This window comes from Pomacea canaliculata, linkage group LG10 (assembly GCF_003073045.1).
Source record: "Pomacea canaliculata isolate SZHN2017 linkage group LG10, ASM307304v1, whole genome shotgun sequence".
Classification (NCBI taxonomy): Eukaryota; Metazoa; Mollusca; class Gastropoda; order Architaenioglossa; family Ampullariidae; genus Pomacea; species Pomacea canaliculata.
Genome location: NC_037599.1, coordinates 3,483,816 through 3,500,949, shown reverse-complemented (window position 1 = coordinate 3,500,949; position 17,134 = coordinate 3,483,816). Strand labels below are relative to the sequence as shown.

Genomic DNA, 17,134 nt, shown 5'->3' with positions numbered 1-17,134 from the left:
GAGAACTTGGGAGAAAATGAAACCTCTTTGTCCAATATGAGACCATATTCATAATTATAACCTTACATGAAAGGACCAAGTATAAAGCAAGATATAAATTTAGCAAGATGGACATGTGGATAGTGTACGAACACTGCACCAGCTCCTCCATCTCTGCAAACAAGCACAACACCTGTAGGAAACGTCTTCTAAGCTGTCTTCTCAGCCACAAAACACATCCTGCCGTCGACACTCTACATGGCACATGGCCGCCTCTGCGGAAATACAACAGAAACTCAGTCTCCTTTGAATGTAGTCTGGGTCACGTGATTGCTTCGGTACAACAGATAATGTTGTAATTAACTGTCCTCTCAAAAAGGACACTAGGAGATAAGGGGTGAATCACCGTTATTTATATTTTCTGTCCATTATGTCCGCATGTTTTTGTGTCTGCGTGTTCATGACGGTGGGTGTCATGTCTGCCCTAGAGGTGTGTCGCGCGCTTGGAGAAAGGCGTTATGTAAATGTACTTGTTTTTGTATATATATATTACTATTACAAGCATCTTGTTACCAAAGTTATAAAGTCCAGACCCCATGAACTCTACTTCCCTGACTTCAAATTTCGTTTTCCCAGGAGAAGTTTGCTAAAGCCTTGTAGTTACAACTCCTGGGGTAGAAAGAACAAAGTCTGTGGGGGTTGGACCCCGTTTTTTAACTTGGGAAACAACACGCTTGTCCCTGAATTCCTCTTCTTGCCAAGGGCAGATACCGTCCATCCAGAACTACGGTCCGTGTAAAAGTCCCCATAAAAATCATTTTTTGAACAGTGTGCCACATCAAGTTGTCTCCATGTTTCCTCTCTACACATGTTCTACTTGACAATTATTACCACGAGACCCTTATACGTGATATTCATGATATCAAGAGTAGTCATGGACGTCCTCAGCTCTTTAAATCACTGCAAAATTGGCCAGATATAAATGGTCCGTACACCGTTTTCTCAAGATCTCTGTCACACTACACCATTTCTTTATTACTGTTGATGTCAAAATGTCGTTAGGTGTGGCCTGGTAGCTCAGTGGAAAAAAAGGCTCCCTTGTCACAATCGCAGTGAAGGTCTTGGGGTCGGGTTGTGATCTTGTTTTAAGATACCCACGCACGTGCGCACTTGCTGTTTTGTTTTCCTTTCTCTTTTCTCTCTCTTTCTCTGGATATGGAATTTATTATCAGGGGTTACTGTTGGTGGTTTTCTCCTGCATGGTAATCGTCCTTTTTCTCAATGTAGAATCAGCACTAACCAATAAACATTTCACACTATCTATAGATGTACACACTGTTTACCTTCTTATTTTAATCATTTGCATATATATATATACGTGTGAGTGTGTGTGCGCGCGCTCGAGCGAGTATGGTGTGTGTGTGTGCGTGCAGGTCTTTGTAGTTTTTAGCTATCTCATTTCATGCATATAGCATTGTTTATATTATGCATATTATTACTTGCATTTATTACAGTAATATAATTAAACTCATGTATATGAAATTACAAGTGAATGTAGCAAAGAGTGACGACAATAATCCTGAGAATGACAGAATATTATTTTCTGTGTATGTGATACTTCTGTGTATAAATGTGAATGTTTCAACATTGTATTAGTTTTTCTTTTATATGTTCTCAAAATAAATACCGAGTACCCAAAAAAATTATAAATAAGAGGCGTACAGCTCTGTGGCAGTGTTTGAAAAATATGCAACAGATGGGTGCATGTGTATATCTATGCGCAAGCGCGTTGAAATGTGGGTGCTATTGCGCTTGAACGAGCTAGCCAACGGACAGACACACACGCACATCTACCCACATCCTGCTTTCTATGTAATAAGTGTTCGGCGCCATTATATCAGCCGGACTTTGCCGTGTGTCCTGTCTAGTTTGAGTGATGACCCGTCTGCAGAATACGCTCACCGTCTGTCGTTGCAAATGTCGCAGGTAATAGATGGAAGCCAGTCACGAGCCTGCTGCACCCCACCCTCACCTCTCTCCCAGGCCATGGATGCTCGTACTGTCTCCCGCCATCATGGCTGCCTGGCTTGCTGGTCTACAAAAATTGTCTTCTATCAATTCTTCTACAAATTTGACTCAAAGTTGTCCATTTACCTGCTTAACTACCTCTTAGATACATACAATATATAAATTTATCTCTTGCATGTATTTACATGTATACTGTCTTCTTGCACGACACATGCAAAAATATTTACTTGTTTTCCTGCCTACATATACACATGTAGATATAGACCCATATATTTCAGTGTTATATAGAATCTACTAACGGATGCTGAGGCTTCGTGGAAGAGGACCTTTTGGGGGTTAGGGGCGTGTCTGTCACCCCCCCCCCTCCTGACACACACAAAGATGCTTTCTGAGCCATAACGTCATTGTATAGAGAAACAAATGCTTTGACTTCCTGGCATCATTCGCCTCGACGACTCTCTGTCCTCTTGTAATCCGTTACACAGGCTGACGAGAAATAACGGGCTCCTCCGTGACTTCGTCCAATACGTATGTACGCTTTCTCTCTGTTGTCTAAAAAGTCTTTGAAATATTGCTACTGACTCTCAAACAACACCAACACCGCGTTCTGTGGACTCTTCTCTCTCATGTCCTCCATATTTTCAGCCTTCATTTGCTTTGGTAATCTCTCCTTTAGATGAGCTCGAGGTTGTCATGACGATGTCTACATGTACCACAATGTTGTAATGGCGCTAAAACATGCCTCTGTAGCTGTGTAAATATTAGTTTAATACTGGCCGTCACTTTTAAAGTCATGGAATTGTTTATTGGCTTTAATAAATGTCAGTACAGTAGTCGTTAGTGTTATCAGATTTTTGCCGACTGGATGGACAAGACTGAGGCCAGGGTATAAAGCCACTTTGTGACACGTTCATGACACATATGATGTTAATATTGTGTCAATGTGGGGTTACAGTATATGTTAACTTTTGTATATGTAAAGTAGCAATGAAATTTTCATGTAAGTAATAAAACTTAATTCTGTGTACAATGAGATGTTTGCTTTGCGCACAGTGATGGAGCTAGCTTCAGGTCGGATTGTAGATAATGTTGTCATTTCAATATAGTAATTTTGTAACAGCTGGTTGTACGGTGGCACCATACTGTAACAGCTGGTTGTATTATTAATGTAACTATCAATACAGCTTACAGTACTGACGTCAGCAGGCCGGGCAAGGCTATGCGGCCCAACCCCCCAACATACACATCTCCCTCCAATAAAGAACCCTTTATCAACAAAAAATATTGGAATAATTATACATTTAGGCTTAACTAAAAATTTAAACAATAGGCTTGCATATTATCATTCACAATTGTCGTGGCCTGTCCCAGGACTCATCAGATTTGCATTCGCGAGCACACAAGCAGTCAAAACATTTATCAGTCATGCGGCAATTCCAGAGACAATGCCACTCGATCCGTAAACAACGATTGTTTGGGGGGAAATGAACATGATAACCCAGCTGAATCACGTGTCACATTCCTTCCTTCCACACAAGTTGATCCACTCAGGATTTTGTCGCCGTTACCTTCCAGCCTACAGACCCCACCAAGCGTGGCTGTCACATGATAAAGACTAGAGGTGGAACTGTATCTGATAATCCATCGTGACGCCAAATTTCCTCAAAGTTCATAAGTGTAAATAAATATTGAACATAAAACAGTTGTCATACCCCCCCCCCAAAAAAAAAAAAAAAAATTATGGGTAGCAAAGATTGTTATTGTTGCTATCCCTGAACTCAACTGCAGTGTCTCCTATGCATAAGAGCGGAACCTCTTCCGACTTATGACAGAGGAAAGGTGGGGCTGGTATGCGGTCCCATCCATCCTAGGGATCCCCCCACTCAACCAGCCCTTCCCATCCACCAACGCCTCCTCTCCCCCGCCCCCTGCTGATTAGCCGGTCACTGCAAGGTGTCCTGCAAATGTCATTCTATGAAAATGACATTTTTCCCCCTAACAATATTCATCACTAAAAAAAAAAAAAAAAAAGAAAAATAGGCCATTTTGCGTCCCCCAGCTCCGTGACTGCTCCACCAGCCCCCTCCCCATCCATCACTGCCACCCCACCCCTCCTTCGCACCCTCCGTCTTCCACTTGGTGAGCTGGTCACTGCCCTTGAATGATGGGCTTTTCCCGCAACGTATGGAGGAACTAGGGTGGGGAAGTCAACCTACAAGCAGAGAAAAGGTGTCCTCCAAATGTCATTCTATGAAAATAACATTTTTCCTAACATTATTCATCCTAAAAAACAAAACTAAACAGCAAGTTATTCTTGCTCCTCCCTCCGTGAATGCGCCCTAGGCGACTGTTTAGTTGGCCTTATAGTCAGAGCTGCAGACATGCATGACATCCTTGCCTTTCAACTGGTTTCACGAGTTTACTTCTTAATCGCATACAGTCTCATCTTCTTATCTTGCCTTCCCTGACTTCACCAACCCTCGTTTCTCGCCCCACTTTGTGTCAATACACATTTGTTTCAAAGCTACCCCAATTTATTTATCATATACCCTCTCTGAGTCATCATCCTCGCCTCCCAACATTTCTGCTGTAGCACAATACTCACATAGCAAGTCTTCGCTGTATATTCTGGTCTAAAATTTGTCCAGTTTCTTTTAATAAAGTTAATGTTTTCTACTGCACTAAACGTAAAGGTGAAATTCCTAGGAAACCTACTGTAGTTACCATCTTTCACTAAAGTAACATGTTTTTTGTGGTAATAAAAGACTCACTTCCTTCCTGGTAGACTTGGGTCTCATTAGGTATGGAGACATGAGTGATGATCTAGTCATCGTTGTCAGAAGCAACTGGTACACCGGGTCCATTTTTTCAGTCCACCAGACAAGTTAAGCTAGACAAAGTACTTAGGATCACAAAATGGTTCCTTGTGAACTATGTGAACTATATACATCTGGGTGTAGATTGGCTGAAGGGATAACTAAAATATTCTCACTTATGTAAGATCCACATAGTTCACTATTTTTTCCAGAAAAAGCATGAAAGTATCTATCTTAAAACAACCAAGCTGCAATGAAAATGTCCAATATCTTCTACAAATAATATTATTATAACGCGTCCGAGTAACATAGAAGGAAAGACGAGACAGAGAAGAAGAAGAATAGAAAAACACAGTTTAAATCTTTCAAACCCATCCCATTCACAAGGCGGTTACAATAGTTTTTAAAAAGTCCGACAATTTGTTCAACATGAGAACAACTTACTAATAACTACCACGATGAACATACAATATCAACTAACATGATAAAACATTATCATTATAATTATACAAATTATTAGACATTATAGCAATTAACCCAAGAGTCATCGGCCACTTCCCACTTCTTTCTCGATCTTAGAGCAGTATGGTGACATCGCTAACATATTTAAATGTGTGTGGTCATGAAGCTCCAAGGCTGTCATATAAACCATCATTATAAAACATTTCAACCATCAAATAAAACTTACAAAAGGTCAAATCATGATATTTTGAGATCAGATCTTTCTGGTGTGTCTCATCAAAAAAGCACAAATTGGAAATTCCGTTTATACAGGTTGACTTGAGAATTGAATATTCACACAAAACATATCTTGTAAGCTTTCGACACCTACGCTTAGTAAACTTCAGATTATTGTTGTAAAGGCTGAGTGAAGTACTGGAGAGCAACAAACATTGCCCGCAAATTGTAATTAAGTCGGTGAATTAATTCTCTAGATGGAGTGCTCTGGACTGATATATGAAAGCTTGTGGAAAAATAAATATTTATCCTTCCGTCATGGATGTCACCAGGTGCATGCGGAAGTATATATAAAAAAAGGATGGTTTATATCTAGTTTATGGCAGAAATAGTTTATGGGTTGTGGGGTTTATTTAATGCTAGCTTATATAAACTGGAAAATAAACGCATGCGCGCACACATAAATACAATTACACGTGACAAAGAAACTGTTACCCTCCCATAAATTGAAAGACAGTACTAGCAGCAAAATATTTCAGTGGTGACATATCGGGCACACTGCCTTTGTCTGAAATGTTAATTGCTGGAGGATTATATTTTTCTGTCGCTGTGTCAGCAAAGTGTTTGATTTATCTCATTTATCTGCATACGGCCAACCAACCGTCAAGCAGGGGAAAAATTTGAAGACAGAATTTTTCACTATGTCTGCAGAAATCATTCAAACTGTAATTTCTCTTCCTTCCCACTTCCTTTTCCTCCAGCCGGAGTTTGCCAACAGGGAAGTGGAGATGTCACGCCCCCAGGTTTCAATCTAGGTCTGCCACCTGGTTGCTGGGTCCTACTCAGGACAGAGAGCACATCCACAGTGAACCCTTGTGAGCAGGTCGGGTGTAGCTGCACGACGATTTTGTCTGGACCACAGAAGGTCGCAAGTAGCTTGGAAGATCCAGTTGTCGGACGGCTGAGGGTTTCCCTTTTTAAATTCACGTGTCAGACTTGACCCTGCTGAAGGATAGGCGTGGTGAGAAATATTTTGCCTTTCTTTCGATTTGCAGTCGTGTCCGTGAACCTTCTAGCAAACAAATTAGACCATGAAGTTGATTATTTTTAATTGTCTCTCTAGAATATAGTAAAAAAATAGTTTACATAAACCACACATTGATGATGATGGTGATGATGATGACGACGACGATGACGATGATGATGATGATGAATTAATCCCTTGACTTATAGGGATCGAGAGGCAACATGGATACAGTTGGATGAAGTTGGTCAGAAAGGTTTTTAGAATTGGTGACATACAGATGTATAGCGTTGAAGGGCTACATGGGTGCACATATTTTTTTCTCATGTTTAGATAATGTTCTGTGCAAGGTACTATTTCTCCAGATCTGGAACAAATACACTCCTTCGGTTCTCAAAATACACGCCTACAAATATTGCCATGCCCAGAAAGATGATACAGACGTCACGATTGTATCTGTATATATCAAAGTTGTGAAAGCCTCTACCAAAGGGCGAGCTGAGGTCATATGCTAATGAAGCTGATCTGTACACAAATACGACCTTAGGCATAACACTCATCTTCTGGGAACTACTGTCTTGTAGTGAGATTTACCCAATTACCCAGTAATATGAGAGCCTTTCCCCAATCATTAGAAAAAAGTGCATAACCCAGTAGTCCTTTAATGTCTGTCCACTCTTTATATTACTTAACTACGTTTTTCTCTGTCGACCTCTGTCATCTACCTTCAGAAGTTCTCCAGAGGCCATTCTAAGACAGTGTTGTGCCGGGTCACATGACCAAAAGGTCAGCTGACCCCGCATCACTATTCGTAGGGAGGAGGTTGAAGGCAACCACCAGGAGAAAACCTCGCTCCGTTCATAGTCTTTACTTTAATGTTCCAGTTCAGAGATTCAGGTTATTTTCCCCAGGCACCCGATCTCGAATGATTGGTTATTTTTTTTTTCTGGTCAAGAAAGAGAATTCACATTTCACATCCCGTAAAGCAGGATGGGACATGCTCAGACGGTACTTGATAACAAATGTGATAACTTTGTTGTGCCGCAACCTGTCCAGCCTGACCATTGCTACTGTCGTTGTTGCAACCTTGATGAAAATTTCTTCTCTGGCAGCTGCCATCTTTGAATATTTTTCTATAGTTCGTTGTTTTAGTATTTGTCAGTCTCTCTTGCTTTTAAGGTCAAGACAAAGAAAGCTTTAAATCTTTGTGTTGACCTGGATGTACTGGCGGTGTGCATGGTACCTGAAGAGTGACAACTTTCCTACCTTAAATTAGAGATGAGTTATCTGCGGGATAATTTTCAGCTGAAAACAACAGCAGTAAACATTAACCTCAGTGGCCTCGTCCTTTTTGCACGCACACTTCTAGGATGTAAAGTTCTTAGCTAAATCTTTTTCTATTATTCATCCTTGTCCTTTGTACCCTCCCCTCTCCCAAAGCAACTTATGTTTCTCACAGTCGTCTACAAGGAAGTTTGTAGTTTATTAGTTTGCGTCGTTGGAGTTGGAATTCCAGGAAACAAAATCCTAGAACATGTTTTTCAGACGTTACCACCCACAGTGGTTGACTCTAATGAGAGATTCATCTGGCTTTTGGAGGAAAGGAAGGCGTGAACGGACTTAATTAATAAGATTATGTGATGATTAGAGATTAAGTGATGACTTATGGGTAGGGTAGGAAATAAAGATGGAGCAAAATTGTTTCTTGCCCTGTGCACTCATTATTTTTGCTTTTTTTTCGCAATGACTTAAAGACTTGTTTTAAAGAAGCTGTCTCGGAAGCTAAAGGCTATTCTAGTTTCTCGCTTCCTGTGTGTCTGAAAGTTTTTTTCTTTCTTACATTCCTTTTAAATCTTACATTCTGACTCCTTTCTTTCATTTCTTTCATCTGCTTTCTTGCTTTTTCGATTACCACTTCCTTGATATGCAGGAAATCTTCATAACTCTTGAATATGCAGGAATTTTATAAAAGTTCTTCAATATTTATTTCATTCATCTCTTGACTGGTGTCAGTTGACGAAGGGTTATAAAGGTCCTCAGGTACTGTTCGTTGGTGGGAACAGCTGGACAGACACAGCGGGTACAGCCTACCTTGGGGATTGACTATTGCGAAAATAGGTTCTTGTGTCCTAGGAGGATGGTGACAGTGTTCCTCACCAAGTCACCTGTTTTATATTTTCAATGTGAGATCCGTGGCAGCATCCTTATGGACTTCTCGAATGCCTGGATTATTCTCTCCGTATCTCCAAGTTTCACATCCACACATCAGGGCTGGAATTACTAGGGACTTGAACAGTCGGTATTTGGTACCAAATTTGAGGGAGTGGGTGAGCCAGATCCTGTTCATCGTGGCTTTACTTGGGTGGATCTGATAGGTCTGCATGCTCTTTGTTTGTAGTCTGGCTGCTTCGGCTTGGTACAATAGTGATTTCTTTGATAAAGTTGCCACTGGTGACTTCGATGACTAGAGTTTTTGTTGACATGTCTTGGTGAGGGTCTTTAGTAGTTCGCAGGCCTTTTTGCTGTCATCCCGTGCCATTCTTTTCTCAAAGGTCCCTTATAAATAGCCAGAGTAACTGAAGACTTAAGCTTCGAATTGTATTTCATTTAATTTGTTGAGTATGTGTATACACTTCTTGTCTTCTCTTTATTTATGGGTGATAGTAGGCAGACAGATTCCTGAATACGATACCGAATATTGCAGAAAATGACTTGCGGAAAATCTTTCTTCGCCGTGACTCACTGCATTTCAAATGCGTTTGGTCGCTACGGACACCTGGTGGGCCGCTACCCTGTGTGGTTCATCGTGGTGCCAGTCGTGGTGTGCGTGGGGCTGGGTGTGGGCTTTCTCTTCAGGAGCAATGAACAAGACATTGAGCTTCTCTACACGCCCATCAACAGCCGGTCACGGTCAGACCGAGAGAAGGTCAAGGCGCTTTTTCCGGACAGAACCCACGACTACTACAACCCCATGAGCCTCAACGACCACGCGCTAGGGGGAGTCGTCTTGTTTCGTCCCAAGAACGATTCCAATATTCTCACAAGGGAGTCACTGCAAGAGATCAAAGACTTTGTAACCGTGAGTTTACTTTTTTTTTTACAAAAAGCGATTAATGTAGTTAAATTTATACATCACCTTTCTGAATTTAGATACATGAAAATAAATTACGGCAATCGTATAAACGTCGATATTTGGTATTTTTGCATTTTTCTAAGATCTTGTAATGTGTAACTTATTTATTTTATGTAGCTGTTTGATTCAATAATTAATTTTTGAGAAAGAGAGAAAGAAATAAATCAATATGATCTGGACTACACGCTCGATGGTCAAGTGGGGTACATGATTTGTTCTACTGAATACTTAAAACTTAGTGCAAGATATTGTTTCCACAAATCTGTGTAAGTAAAGCTCTCCATTTGATTGAAGACGTATCCCTGTTTAATCTGTGTTGTTCATCTCTTTCTGTATGGTGATGTTTGTAGTCGAAAATTAGTCGAAACGTTGACCCGGATTTTATGAAATAGTATCTTGTGCTACGATTTAGCCAATTATTACAAATAAACTGCATTCAAATAGACTTTAAATAATTTTAATAAGAAATTATTTTTTCGGTTTTTACTTTTGAGCGTATTGAGAACATTTTAGCAGATTAACGAGCTTAGGGTGCAATCCTGACAGAAAGTGAAGGAAATCACCTTCAACAACTCGGAAGGCGATGTCGTCACCTACGACGAGGTTTGCGGTCGTCTGGATGGAAAGTGTGAGGTCTGGGGCCGCCTGATCCTCACTGATGACTTCTGGGATGCATTCGAAAAGGGCACGCTGATTTTCCCCTTCTGGGACTCCCCCTGGGGCACGGTGGACCTCTCCGTCTGGCTAGGAAATGTGAACAAGTGAGTGACAGAAAGAATTACTGTGAAGCCTTTAGGTGTTACCCACCCTTCTCTCCTCAAAAAGAATGCTCTCCAAAATAGATTACTGAAAAATGAGTTAGGTCAACCAGTAGAAATTCAGATTTTTTCTGTTTATCATAGTGCCTTTTAGTCACTTTTCATGTTTATGCGAGTGCATGCCCATTCGTGCACGTGATTTTCAGTGCCACGGACTTGGTCTGTAATTAAAATTGGTGAAAATGAGTTGCGATGATGTAAAAAAAAAAAAAAATGTGAACCTCTAATTTAACAATTGTTTCTAATTTTTTTTAATATTCTGAAAGTCTAGGTGTTATCTCTGGCAGATTTGAAATTCATTAACAGTTTTTTAATTACTGCATACTTTCTTAAACTGACACTTTTAGGAATAGACTAAATTTTTAATTCGATAGATGGGTGAGCATTTAAGTTTATTCATTAGGATTTTAAGGTGCTTGAATAATATTTTGACAGGTGGCTACATACATGGGGATTTTATTTTACACAAGTTTATAAAAAAAAAACCTAATATTTCCTAACAGAGTTCATTAATTTCTTTTTAAAATGAGATAATGTCAATTAACTTTCATCGTGAAAATTGGATAATTTTTAAAAGTGAAATGGCTGATAGAATTTTTTAATTTGATTGATGATATGAGGCTAAGTACAAGTAAGGTTGGAGATTTCTTTTGACGTTCAAAAAATCGAATCACTGATTAAAGTCTAGCACAATGTTCGATGTTTGGTCACGTGGGTGTTTCAGGACACAACAAGAGCGCGTGCAAGGGGCTGGGGCGGTCAAAGTTACCTTTACCTTGCGTCAGGACAGCGATGCCATGAAAAAACTTTCTCTGGAATGGGAACGGGCCTTCATCGACTACATGACAAAACTGCGCAACGATAACTTCAGCACTCTGACCTTCGCCTTCTCTTCCTCACACTCGATGGGAGACGAGCTTGATCGAGGCACGAAAGGTAAATCAAAAGTCTATTATCACATTGTGGTTATTTTACAACATACAATGGTTATTGTGTAACATGTAGTAATTCCGCAGCACTTTGGAGCTAATCTGTAATGTACTGTATGCAGCGTATTGTATTTATCCTGAACCAGATAGTTAGCCTGTAACATGTGTGTAGACATTCTGTAACATGTTTCAATTATTCTGTATTATTATTCTGTAACACGCTATAATGACTGCTGTCAGGATGCAGAAAATCGACAATAAGCTTAATAAGTCTGAAAAGATTTACCCGCCTTCATTCTTTGTTTATCTGCTTTTTTCCCCCTGTTCTACAACAAATTTGTCCAAGTCATGTCTTGAATTCTTTTCCTTGTGTCCTTGGCTTGTTGTGTAACTTCTGTTTACTGCTTGTGCCAGATGTCGAGGTCATCTTTTATTAACTGCTTCATCACACATCACACATCACACACATTATTTATTTATCCTGAAGAAAACATTAAACATTTTTATCTCATTTTAATCCCCATTTACGGCCTTTTGATTTATTTGTTTGTTGCGAAGGTGACATCAAGTATTTTTCTCTCACCTTCACCATCATGATCACCTACGCCAGCATCGTCTGTTCAGGAGGAGACTGTGTATCCACGAGAGCGCTGCTGGCCAACGCCGGCGTGGTCGCAGCCACCATGGGCATCTTGGCCAGCTTTGGTCTCTTCTCTTTTATCGGCGTCCAGTTTGTCAACATCGTCGGCGTGGTCCCATTTCTTATCCTAGGCATGACATGTTTTTACTTCAGCTTTTGGGTTGTTGTCCAGGTGGCGTGAGTTAAGGGACGGTGGGCGTGGAATATTTTTATTTCAAAGCTACTGGTTCTCGTTTAAAATTAATCATCAAACGCTTACCTGCCTCAGATAATGTAGAAGCTACTATGAATTTGTCGAGATATATACTTTAGTGCCTTATCACTTAGCCCCTGAGAACCCTGGTGAATGCGTCCCGATACTCGTGTAGAATTCTACAACACTATAATAAATTACATAACAAAGACTAGCAAGATGTCTCGTGGGTCGTTTACATACGATTATGCACTCCATTTTGACGCCACCACAGGAATTGGCGTGGACGACATGTTTCTGCTCATGTCCTGCTGGAGCAGCACGCTGGGAACACGTGACCTCTCCGTCCCACAACGCATCAGGGAGACGTTCCGCGCGGCGGGCATCGGCATCACCATCACATCCCTGACGGACTCGCTAGCCTTCGCCATCGGAGCCTCCTCCGTCTTCATCAGCGTCCGAAACTTCTGCCTCTACTCAGGTCTGGGACCCTCGGCTTTGACTGATACATGAATTGTTAAAGATAAACAAAACAAAAAGCTCGCTACCCCAGTAGTCGTATGGGCAAGGAGCCTATCTTCGACTTTCTGTCCGTCTTCCCTGACGAACTCTGGCGATATTAAAGAGATCTTTGGATGGACAGTCGAGTGTACTAACCAATAGCATCCACCGATTTTTTTATTTTAATTTTTTTTTAAGTTGTAAGTTATGCGTTTTATTATATTGAAATCCATAGTTCACAGTTTCTGACAGATAAAGGTAGACTACCTGTGGAGCATTTTCACATTACAGAGCTGTCTCCCTTGTGTCTGTTAGCGCGTGCGGTGATTCTTGACAGACATCTTTCTGTAGACAGAAAACACATTGGCATGCTTACAGACTGAAGGTAACACATGCACACGCGCACGCCTTAAACTATGTAGCCATGACTGTGAAACAGAATCACACAACGTTTTGGTCGTTCCTCCAATACTCGTTTTATCAAGTTTTGTCTCTGACTCTCCTGACTCTTCTTCCATGTCTACCTCTTATTTTGTGCAGGTGTTGCTGTGCTGTTTTGCTACATCTGTAACGCCACCTTCTTCGGCGGCTGCCTCGCGCTGCACGGGCGGAGAGTCTATTCCGCGCGCCACACTCTCACGTGCCAGAAGGTCCGTCCCCGCAAGGACATGAGCGAGGAAGGGAAGAGCTGCTGCCTCATCTGCATGTGCGGCGGGGCCGCGCCCGACAAAGAGTTCGCCGACGAAAGCGTCTTCGAAAAGGTCCGAGGGTCTTCCTGCCCAAAGTTGTTTTGTGGCCACCGGTCAAAGTCATCATCATCCTGCTGTTTGCTGCATACCTGGGCGTCTCCATCTGGGGGATCATGTACAAGCTAGAACAGGGGCTGCGCCTGAAGGACCTGGTGCTGGACACCTCCTACTTTCACAGGTTCAACACCTGGGATGAGGACGACTTCGGGGTGGCACTTCCGGTAGCCTTCGTGATCACGGAACCGATCGATTACACAGACACGGACACTATGCTTGCGGATGATAGACTTGATGAAAAAAGCACGAAGCGATTCGGACGTTTCCCCTCTCGGAACATACTGCTGGTTTACCGACTACATCTTCAGCGAGCATTTCAACGTGTCCAGCCAAACGGCCTTCGCCACATCCCTGTCGCAGGACTTCCTGCCAAATAACCTCCGCTACATTGGTGACGTGGTCTTTGATGCGCTAAACGAGACGGTGGTGGCGTCCCGCTGCCACGTGATGTCCGAGAACCTGCGAGAGTCCACACAGCAGGCGGATCTGATGTTGCGCATGCGCGACCTCGCCGACAATGCCCCTTTGCCCACCTTTGCTTACCATCCGGCCTTTGTGTTCTTTGAACAGTACGTTATGATCATGAGCTCCACCCTGCAGACGGTCGGCATCACCCTCGCTGTCATGTTCGTCGCCACCTTCGTCTTCCTCGTCCACCCTACCATCGTCCTCCTTGTCTTCATCAACATCCTCATGATCATCGTGGGCATCTTCGGCTTCATGGGAATCTGGGGCCTGACTCTGAGCTCGGTCACCATGATCCACCTTATCATGAGCGTCGGCTTCTCCGTCGACTTCTCGGCGCACGTCTGTTCGGCCTTCATGCTAGCTCATGGTGGGTCGCGTCAGGAGCGTGCGCAGTACGCCCTCGTCCACGCCTCCGGTCCCGTCTTCAACAGCGGTTTCTCCTCCTTGATCGGCATCGTCGTCCTCGTCTTCTCCGACTCGTACATCTTCCAATCCTTCTTCAAGATTATGTTGCTCGTCATCTCCTTCGGGATCATCCACGCCGTCTTTCTGATTCCCGTGCTGCTGTCGTGGATCGGGCCCATGATAGCCGAGGACTCCATGTTCCAGACAAACGCCAACGGTTCCTGCCAGGAAACAGATGTCTCCGCCGTCGCCTACAAGAAGCAGAACATCAGCTCATCAGGAAACGGTGTTTTGAGCGAGAAACTCAACAGCGACCTGTTTGCTGGCAATGGCACCATCAAAAGCCCTCTTTATGAAACACTAGGTTATGTTGTGGAATATGACAATCAAGCTTACACGCACTTGTAAAAAAAGCACTAAAAGGCTTTTCGCCAATAAAGGCTATCTTTCTATTTATCATATCGCTCAAAATCACATAGAAGCATTGCTGACCTACTGTTGTTGGTTATTGTAAAAGTTAACCAGTAATCTGCAAAGAAGGGAACATTAACTGTCACTTTATTCTTTTGTAATACCGTTAAATTTTGCCATGCAAACTGTCGTTTCTTCTGTATTGTAAATCTTATTGCGTATATTTTCCCCCCAGAATCTTATTGTTTCAGTTTAACAAAATAAATGTGTTGAGAAATACCGTTGACAAAATGAATGTGTTTTAGCGGTTGATGTGTTACCTGTTGCTTGTCTTGTCTTTCAAGAATGAAAGTTAGAAAAGCTGCCTTTTGGAAAGACTTTAAAATATGTCAGCCGGCTATAAATAAATCTTCGGTCGCCAAGTCCTTACACAAAATGCTAGCAACTAAAACATAAAAGTAATGTATACTGGAATATGCAACAAACAAATCAATCAATCAGTCCGGTTGTTACTATAATTTGGAAGAATAAAGAGATTTTAACGAGTGTCACGAACTGCAAGCATTCCGTTGAATTCTTCAGCTGCTTGCTCGTTGTTTCGATGTGAAATTTAAAAAAAAAATACATCGTCTGCTGCATTTTATTCTAAAAGTCTTAGTAAAATAGTAATAAGATGTTTAAAATCGTTTGAATTGTAGTTTGAAAACTAAAAATCTATTCTATCTGTGTGACTATGTTCAAAAGATAAGGTTTCTAGGTCAACAAAAATTTTAGTGAAATTAAATATTTTTATCCTTGCGTTATGCGGCAAGCGGAAGCTCCTTGAAAACTTAAGCAGACGGCATTTTCACTTCCGTTGAAAATGAAGCGAAGCGTGAAAAAGGTTAGTGTTTGTGCTTTAACCCTTCAAAATCATTCCTTCGGTCAGATTTAATGATGCATTGATTTAATTTTATGACGACAATGGAGTAATTATGAGGATACTGCGCCGTTTTTAATTACTATTTTGGTTGAAGGCCAGCACAAAGCTAGAGATCTGATTCCATCTAATACAGAGGATAGAATGCAAGGGAAATAATAGGCCGAGACTTTTGCATACTGGTGCTGTCAGAAAGTGGGTAAATCGTGTATCAACTCTCACTATCGGTAGTCTTCTCAACAGGATCAAGCGCGATGGATGGCACCGATAGAAACTGGTCTCGTGTGTAAGCGAGATGTAGCACGAATGCAGTAGAAATGTGAACTCTCAGGTCTATGGCGGGAAAGGTCGTCACAACACAGCGCCATCAGAGGGTCGAGCAGAAGGAAGATTCGACAATGGCCTGTTCAGAAGTGGCTGATATAAACATGACTGCTACAAGATCGAACGACATGCTGAGATGCTACAAAAGTGTAAGGTGAGACAAAAACGATAAAGATATTAGAATTGATGAGAATTGAAAGTGAGGCTAAATTTCAGAGGAGAGAAAACAGAATGAATAACAAGAAGAACGAGATAAAGCATTAGGTCCAAAATGTATGTAATGGCGGAGAATGTAACCGTTAAACCGTAAAAAACAGAAAGTAAGGCGATTACAACTAGTGAAACAATAGCACAGGAAAACTTAAAAGAAACAACTTGTAACTAAAACAAACCTATGAGTACAAATAAGAAAATCGCAGGAGAAAAAAGCAACTCAGCCTGTCAGGCGCAGCATCGTTTGCAACAAATCCTCATCCTCATCATCATCCTCATCATCATCATCCTTCACACGCACGAATCTTTTATGCATGTTGAGCATGCAAAGGTGAAAACCGATAACTCACGCAGCATGTATTTTTTCTTTTCCTGTTGATCAAAAAAAAAAAAAAGAAATTTAACCCTTTTGTATTTTTCCCTTTCTTTCATTTACTTACGCATCCCCTGAAGCTGAAAACCTAAACTTCTCTCTTACTTGTCCATGTACAGGTGTTTGAAGTCATGGTGGAATAAAAGCGGATTAGTTGATCTCCCCATTAGTCTTCCTATTAGGATTTGATTTTAGAGGAATGTAGCAAATATTAATATGGAGGTTATGCTGTACTTTTATACTGATGTGTAGAACAAAGTGTGAATGGCATATACTCCTCACGGATGGGGAGCAACCTGTCACGTCTATCAAAAATCAGAAAATAACATCAACAATGTACTTTTGTTCATGTATGTTTAAATTTTCTGCAGAGCTTTCATGTTGTGTGGAAAAAGAAACCTAGCAGCTGAATCATAAATTCATTAATTTTCATTTTCTAATTTTTGTATTGCCTAAGAATATTTGAATTCAGATTT

At 41.4% G+C, this 17,134-nt stretch overlaps 2 protein-coding genes across 3 annotated transcripts; both read left to right on the top strand.

Moving 5' to 3' along the window:
* Window positions 1-2,412: 2,412 nt before the first annotated feature.
* Window positions 2,413-15,120, top strand: LOC112574292 (patched domain-containing protein 3-like). 2 transcript variants are annotated; one of them, XM_025255277.1, is made up of 8 exons: window positions 2,413-2,535; window positions 6,263-6,522; window positions 9,230-9,604; window positions 10,205-10,419; window positions 11,201-11,412; window positions 11,964-12,176; window positions 12,513-12,719; window positions 13,280-15,120. In XM_025255277.1, exons 3-8 carry the CDS (start codon window positions 9,233-9,235, stop codon window positions 13,612-13,614), a joined length of 1,554 nt encoding a protein of 517 aa, XP_025111062.1. In that variant the 5' UTR covers window positions 2,413-2,535; window positions 6,263-6,522; window positions 9,230-9,232; the 3' UTR covers window positions 13,615-15,120. The 2 variants fall into 2 exon arrangements, with proteins under 2 accessions (XP_025111062.1, XP_025111063.1); XM_025255278.1 differs by lacking the exon at window positions 6,263-6,522 and having other exon boundaries at window positions 2,433-2,535.
* On the top strand, window positions 13,768-14,826 carry LOC112573630 (patched domain-containing protein 3-like). The gene has a single exon (XM_025254166.1). The coding sequence runs from the start codon at window positions 13,768-13,770 to the stop codon at window positions 14,824-14,826; it is 1,059 nt and encodes a 352-aa protein (XP_025109951.1).
* Window positions 15,121-17,134: the final 2,014 nt, after the last annotated feature.

Coding starts and splice junctions, on each gene's coding strand:
- LOC112574292 (XM_025255277.1), top strand. CDS start 9,233: ATGACTTGCGGAAAATCTTTCTTCGCCGTGACTCACTGCATTTCAAAT. Junction 12,177..12,512: donor GGTCCCATTTCTTATCCTAG/GCATGACATGTT, acceptor ACGCCACCACAG/GAATTGGCGTGGACGACATG. Junction 12,720..13,279: donor AAACTTCTGCCTCTACTCAG/GTCTGGGACCCT, acceptor TATTTTGTGCAG/GTGTTGCTGTGCTGTTTTGC.
- LOC112573630 (XM_025254166.1), top strand. CDS start 13,768: ATGATAGACTTGATGAAAAAAGCACGAAGCGATTCGGACGTTTCCCCT.